This window comes from Salvia splendens, chromosome 22 (genome assembly GCF_004379255.2).
Source record: "Salvia splendens isolate huo1 chromosome 22, SspV2, whole genome shotgun sequence".
Lineage (NCBI taxonomy): Eukaryota > Viridiplantae > Streptophyta > Magnoliopsida > Lamiales > Lamiaceae > Salvia > Salvia splendens.
In genome coordinates, this window is record NC_056053.1 from 17593450 (window position 1) to 17601682 (window position 8233).

Genomic DNA, 8233 nt, shown 5'->3' on the forward strand with positions numbered 1-8233 from the left:
CCGGTGAGAAGAGTGCGAGAATGCGCCGCGCCAATAGGCGCGGCGGCCTATAGCGCGGCGGATTGGGGCGGGCGATTTTTTTTTCATTCTTTTTATAAATTCAATTTAATTTACCTATAAATACACCCCATTCCCTTCATTATTTTCACACCATTCCAACTCTTCACTCATACTTTCTCTCACTAAAATTTATGGATTCAATTGGTATTAAAAATGGACGATTTGTGGAATGACGCGTGGAATTCTTTGATTCAAGAGGTGCAGAACCAAACCGACGAGGAGGATGCGTTAAATAAATTCTCTAATTTATTTAACTATAGCCGTTTTTTTTTTCTAATTACGTATGATCCGATAATTTTAATTAGAATTGAATTAAAATAAATGAAAAATGAAATAAAATGAAAAGTGGCTAAAAAAAGTGTTCACTATAGCCGCGGACACTTTTTTTTGTGGGCGCGGACAAATAAATTGGGGCTGTGGACAAAAAAATGGCGGGGCTATTGGAAGTGTCCGCCTTAGCCTTATAGTGGATGCCCTTAAAATATTCATCTTTATTTCTCTCTCTAATTTAGTACTTACACACGTCTTTTCTCTTTCCAATTAAACTAATTAACCAATAACTCCTAAAATCCCGTGCCAGTCAAAGAATATGTCATCTTAGCCGGGACGGATGGAGTAACCCGGCGGGAGTAACAAATACTCCCTCCGTCCAATAGAAATAGTCCATTTGGGGTTAACACAGAGGAAATAGGCCATTTGGAAAAATGATAGTACTCTCTTCGTCCCATAATAGATGACACACTTAGAGAATGACACGAGATTTTAGAAGATGTTATTATATATGTTAGGTGGAGAGAGAAAATAATATATTTATATTAGTGTTAGAGATAGCTTTTTCCAAAAAAGAAACGTGACATCTTTTGTGGGATAATCTAAAACGGAAAATGTAACATTTATTATGGAAATGAGGGAGTAATATTTTTATTTATTTTTAGTTTACTCTTATTTACATTATTCTCTTCATTTTAATTATTTGTTATCTTTTTTCCAAAACGAATAACAGAAAATGTAATGTGACAAAATTTTAAAGACGAATGGAGTAATATTTATATTGACATAAACGAACATTTTTACTCCATCTGTCCGCTATTAGGAGTCTCATTTCTTTGCGACACTAGTTTTAAGAAATATTAAGAAAAAAGTGGGTGAAAAAAAATTAATATAGATCTCACTTGTATATATTAGTTTTAAATGAAATGTGAGTGTAATGAGTAGGTAGAATATGAGATCCTATTACTATTTTTAGTAAAAGTGAACCGATACTCTTATTCACGGACGGACTAAAATGAAAAAACGGAAGGCAGATGATAGTATATTATACTCCTACTTGTATATTGTGCGGGAAACTCTGATTGACAGATCTAGAGTCGGTAGAGATGAAAGAGACGAGTGTGCATATAAATATATAAGTATGCAAATGCAACTAACCAATTAATGAAATGAAATAGCTTCCCTTTGAATGTACTCATCCTCCTACGTCTCCCTCACACATCACACATGATTTGTGATTGATCGCCATTCTCCACCATCCCCTGCCGCTAAACCCAACCACTTTCCGCTCATATGCATAGCTCCGCCCTCCAACCACCATTCCCCAAACATTCCAATGCTGGAAACCGCCGCACACCCCCACCGCTCCTGGATTCCCTCCGCCGTCACCTTCCTCTCCACTCACAAGACCTCCCTCACCGTCTTCTGGATCCTCTTCTTCTTCACCCTCTTCTACTGGCAGCGCGACACGGCGCCCGCCGCCGCCGCCGTCTTCAATTTCCGCCGCCCGTATGCACTTTCGCGCGAGCTCCCCAGGCTCCGCCCTGCCGTCTACAACTTGACCGACTTCGGAGGGGTGGGGGATGGCCTGACGCTCAATACGGCGGCGTTTGAAGGGGCGGTGATGGCGATCTCCAAGCTCGGGAGAAGCGGCGGGGGACAGCTCAATGTGCCGCCGGGGAACTGGCTCACGGCGCCTTTCAATCTCACCAGTCATATGACGCTGTTTCTCGCTGAAGGTGCTGTTATCCTTGGAATTGATGTGAGTGATTCCTTCGATTTCTCTCCAGTTTCCATGTTTGAGATTGTGAATTCCTTTTATTCTGTTCATTAGTTGGAGTAATAGTTAGTTTCTAGGGTTACCATTAATGCATTTCTGCTATTAGCTGAATTTGTTTTTGCCATTTCGTCGATTTCCATCTTTTACATTATGAATTCCTTTTTACTGTTAATTATTTGGGATTATAGTTAGTTTATAGGGTTATAATGCTTACATGAATGCGTTTTCCCCCAATTTTATCTACAATCAGCTGAAATTATTGACAGATTGATGCTCACAATTTGATTATGTACACTTCCTTAACCAAGATCATTCTGCCTTGAGTTACTTAATACAGCGATTTACTTAGACGCGACATGATTTAGGAAGGCTGTAGTCTTAGCACATTCCTATAATGGCCTAGAACTTGGCATATAATGTGTACATTACAAGTTATTAAAAATTAATCTGTTTGTCATGAATTGGTATAATCAAATTAATCTCTTCCTCTTATATTCATAAGCTTTGCTGTCTTGACTTTGGATGTCTATAAATATTTACTATAGGGTACAACAAAGACAGGGAGATCCTTTTTCACTAGGAATTTGATTTGTTTATTCAGTGATTTTAAATTCGATTTTCCCTTAAAACTGTCCAACTGCTTATTAGAATGCATTCTGTTGAAACTGTGGTTTGCAAAATATGTTCTATACTATCACACAAAAAGATAGCCTTTCCTCTTCACGTTTCTTATTTAGTGATAAAGCAACATCACATCGTCAATAAATTTTGTAAAACACATTTTGTTCACTTAAAACCTTTTGAAGTTTCTGAAGCAACCTGGTTTAGGTATAATTGTTTTCACAAGCTATCAAACTATACAACAAGATTCAGAAAGGCTATCTGAAAACAAAAGCCTGACTTTGCTGATGGATGGTTGCAAACTGAAGATTCGAAAGTTTAACAGCCCATGCAGGATATGAGCAATAGGTGGAAAGCTACCATGTACAATTCTTACTCTTAAGATGAGGATATAAGGATATTTACTAATGATACAAATACATTTTATCGCCTAGTCATATGATCAGATTTAAGATTCCAAATTGTGCTGTTTTATTACCATATTAACCAATTGGCCGACACAAATATTTGGACTCTGTCACTCCTGTGTGTTTTGTTGTTTTAGAAGTCAATCAATTTTATAGTACTCCCTCTGTCCCAACTAAGTTGAGTCGTATTCCTTTTTTTGACAAAAAAAGACATCTAATTACTCGTACTTTATTCCATGGCTCCTACTTTACTCTCTCTTATCTCTCCTATTTTATTTTATCTTCATTTAACCCATTTAACACAATTTCTTAATCTCCGCGCCCAAAATAAATGCATCAGCTTAGTTGGAACGGGAGGGAGTATGATTTAAGAACTCATATCGCCTTCAACAACTTCAAGATTTTCTCTTCACTTGCTGGTTTCCATGCATCAACCTGCAAGTGTTACTATTATGCCTTGGTTTGCTGCAGTAGTGATCACAATTTATCTTTATCAACTTTTGACTGATGAGGAAAATCTTGTCTACCAACAAGTTGGGTGGGCACACAGGACAGAGTTCATGACAACAAGTGATCACTATATTCTTCCTTTTGATCATAATTGATCTTCTTATTTATAAATATTCAGACCAAAGATAGAGGATACTATCGGTCATTTCTTCCCTTCATGAAGCTCCTGATGGACATAAGAGAAAATACTACTCCCTCCGTCCCAAGGAAGATGACCCTTCCTTGGGCGGCACGGGATTTTATGCAATTTTATTTTGTATGTTAAGTGGAGAGAGTAAAGTAAGGAAGAGGGAATAAAATTGAGATAAAGGTGGTTCCATTTTAAGTAATGGGTCATCTTGGTTGGGACAAATCAAAAAAGGAAAGTGGGTCATCTTCAGTGGGACGGAGGGAGTATCAAGATCACCTATGTCAGGCCTAAATAAAAAAAAAGGAATAAAAATGTCACCATCTTTTCATTATTATATGCAGAGAATGAATTTCTGTGGAAGTAACACATGGAAAGTCTTTTGTTCTCGTATCTAAATAAAAAATCTACAACTGCCGCATACATGATCTCACATGAGTGAATGGAATAAAGTCTAGGAATGATATATAATGCCTAGCAGTCCTATAGAATTTGGTATTGGAGTCAGCTGACCTTCCTAAGTAACAATGGTTTACTACTAGTCAACCAAATATAATATCCATTACCACGAAGGAAAAAAATGAAGTTCCCATTTGCTCTTCTTGAGTTATTTTGTCTACGATTGACTGAGAATTGATCATTCAACCATCATGTAATGCAGTGAGAGATGATATAGCTGTGCTGATAATATAGCTGAAAATATGCCCTTGCCAGAGATGATAGTATAGAAAGGACATCTAGTGAACCGGAGATACTCTTTGGGTCTGCATTGTATCTGAATCGTGCTTGTTTTTGGCATTCTGCTCTCTTGGGAACAGCTGCATCATGCTTATAAGACATGGTTTTCATAAAAAGTTGCTACATATGAATTACATGAACCTTGATTTTTGTTATTGTTAAAAATCCATTATTCATTTCTTTGTTTTTCATCTTAATGTTGGATAGGATGAGAACTACTGGCCTCTAATGCCTCCACTGCCTTCTTATGGATATGGAAGAGAGCATAAAGGACCAAGATATGGAAGTTTAATCCATGGACAAAACCTCCGAGATGTTGTAATTACAGGTTTGATTTTAATAAACTCGTTGTGACTTTTTCTGGACTCGTAGTTTAGTGTTTCACAAATATTTATATGGCTTGCCACTGATGAATTTGAAATTACGTGAACTGGTTCGTCGGTAATTAGTAAGAACATGGATAGCGATGTAAGAATAACAAGGTTCTTTTATTTGAAGCTCTATATTTCTGGAAAGAATGAAAAATGAATTATTTTTGTTGGCTTAATTGCTGAAATATTTACCAACTTTGACTTGATTTTAGTTTTAGAGAAGTTTTATGGGTCGTTGTTATTAACACCATATCAAAATAGACTTGCCAAAAAGATATTCACGATCATTAGGAATGACCTATGCGATTTGTATTTTTGACCAAATATTCCCGCAACATGGAAAAAAGCATGCCCAAGTCAGTTCTTCAGTCTTCGCTCTGGAGACGTCAATTTTACTACAAATTAAAAAGTGATACGTTACTGATGCAACTATATGAAAAAATATCTGGCACCAATATCAGGTCAATTTGCTGAGTTTGTTAGCAATTAACCTAATATGTTTGTACATGAAGTTCTCGTAAAAATATAAGTTAAATGTTACAGATAGAGTTTTTGTCATCGCGCATCGAAGGTGTGCATTTGACGGTGCCGTGATTTTTTTAAAGTTGATATGTAATTCTTTGTTTAGTTGTTATTTTACTATGATAGTTGTTACCAGTGATTTGGCCTATATGATTCTTTCATGAGCTTAGTATGTGCAAGTGAATAAAAGTGGTCTTCTGGTTAATGGAATATGTGTCTAGGATTTTCCTTCGATCAATAGTAGCAGGTAGCGCTTGGGCAGGCAGAAGAGTTCTTCTGATTTCATCATTTCTTTGAGACATTGCAGAAATTTCCTGACAGAATACTCTGAGTTGTTTATTCAAAACAATACATTATCGTCGGCCTATTATTTCATACTACTATATATACTTTTTTTTACATCAATAAACCTTTGGCCTCGATTTACATTTCTATGTATAATTTATGCACAGCTATTCACATCCATGGTCTTACCATCGAGACTGGGTTTCTACATGCCATGCTTTTTTTTTCTGTTTCCTACATAGACATCCATCTTCTTCTGATAGAAAAAGCCTCAAGAATGGAGTCCCAGTTCACAATCCTTTCGGTTTTTACTTTTACTTATGGCTCTATTATAAACTAAAGGAAAATATTGTAACTGAACTACTATATTGTTTGATTGAATCTGTTTGAACTTCCTGGTGTGGCTCCTTCTGTCTGCATAGATTATTTTATACCAAATGTTTATGTAGAAGCTATTATACTGTTAAGCTGAATATCTTCTTGTGTTGTCTGTATTAGGGCATAATGGCACCATTAATGGCCAGGGTCAAACATGGTGGAAAAAGTATCGCCGTAAGCTTCTTAATCATACCCGAGGACCTCTTGTGCAGATTATGTGGTCCACTGACATTTTGATATCTAATATAACGTTACTTGATTCTCCTTTCTGGACACTTCATCCATATGACTGCAAGAATGTGACTATAAGAAATATAACGATCTTGGCACCCATCTTCGAAGCTCCAAATACTGATGGCATAGATCCTGGTAAGCTTACTTCGTTAACTTTTCCTTCTATTTGGACATGAGTTCCATATATTGTTATTGAATATATCAACTTGTTAAGTTCTGTTAATTTGTGACAATGATGGCGAGTTTGAGGTTTAAAGGTTAATTTTTGATACAGAAGATAACAGATAATCAATGTTGATCTTTTTACCAACTCTGATTTTTCATATTAACTATTTGCCTCAAAATACACAAACTTTCAATTGTTCTTATTTTCCACACGGTTGTCATTTGCCCCCGAATTAATGCCAATATGGACAATTGAAATGTCTACATGGTTTAAACAACTAGTGCCCGTTCGGTTAACCATATAAAATAATGGTGGATAACAATATATGATACAATAGAGATGAGCTTTTTTTATAGGATGAGCTTTATCTAGGATTGATTTAGTAGGAGGGGGTTAGGCTAAAATGAGTTTTATCTAGGATTGATTTAGTTGGAGGGGGTAAGGTTAGATGAATAGTCTAATTAAAATAGTTAAGTTGCATTAGTTATGTGGGCTTATGTGAGGGCCTCTTACTGAAAGGAAAGTAAATTATATCTATTCTTCTCCATGTTGCAACCGAACAGGGGCTTAATGTATTAATGGTGTAGTTGGATGACTACATCATTTCAGCAAGCCACAATCTTATTGATTGACGGGAAATTGACAACTGTGACAAACAACTGAAAGTTTATGTAACTGAACCATAATTGAGTAAAAGTTTGTGGGCATTTATCCTTTGAATCATATCTCTGCTCTGGAACACTTTATGCAAGAATCAGTTTTCTACTTTTCTTGATTGTCAAGTGGGTTGATTTGACATGGGACACGCAGATTCATGTGAAGATATGGTGATTGAGGACTGTTACATTAGTGTTGGAGATGACGGTGTTGCCATAAAAAGCGGTTGGGATCAGTATGGCATCAGTTATGGGCGGCCTTCGACGAACATACTCATTCGGAACCTTGTCATTCGTTCCATGGTCAGGTAAGAGAATTCTGTCCAAATATTTTCTTGACATTCTTGTTACTATATTCATATAGATCCATGTGGTACATATCAGTTGATTCTAAATGGAACACTTTCGTGAATGACAGCGCTGGTGTATCAATAGGCAGCGAGATGTCTGGTGGTGTGTCGAACATCACCATCGAGAACATCCACGTGTGGAACTCAAGGCGTGCCGTCCGGATAAAAACAGCTCCAGGGAGAGGAGGATACATTAGGAACATAACATACAGAAACCTGACGTTTGACAACGTCCGTGTTGGGATTGTGATCAAGACAGATTACAACGAACATCCAGACGAGGATTTCAACAGGGACGCAGCTCCCGTGGTAGAGGACATAAGCTACACCTCGGTGCATGGCGAAGGAGTGCGCGTGCCAGTTCGTATTCACGGTAGCAAGGAGATCCCTCTAAGAAATGTGAGCTTCAGGGACATGTCCGTGGGAATAACCTACAAAAAGAAGCACATTTTTCAGTGTTCGTTTGTGCAGGGACGTGTTGTAGGGGCAGTGTTTCCGGCTCCTTGTGACAATCTGGATTTGTACGACGAGGGAGGCCACCTCGTTAGACGATCGCCCTCCCAGAATGTATCAGATATTGATTATGATTTCTGAGAATCATTTCATGTTTGTGGATTTTTCATCATCCACATCTCCCTCTCTCTGGTTTAAAGATGGAACATCTTCATTTTCTGTGTGATGGCCGTTTACATTCTTGTGTGTTGTAAATACATTACTTAATCTGATTATAGTTTAGTTGATAGTACCTTTTCTTCTCA

At 37.3% G+C, this 8233-nt stretch overlaps 1 protein-coding gene across 1 annotated transcript; it reads left to right on the forward strand.

Moving 5' to 3' along the window:
* Nucleotides 1–1483: 1483 nt before the first annotated feature.
* LOC121785785 (probable polygalacturonase) lies at nt 1484–8233 on the forward strand. The gene is made up of 5 exons (XM_042184223.1): nt 1484–2092; nt 4721–4841; nt 6190–6438; nt 7280–7433; nt 7544–8233. Exons 1-5 carry the CDS (start codon nt 1667–1669, stop codon nt 8067–8069), a joined length of 1476 nt encoding a protein of 491 aa, XP_042040157.1. The 5' UTR covers nt 1484–1666; the 3' UTR covers nt 8070–8233.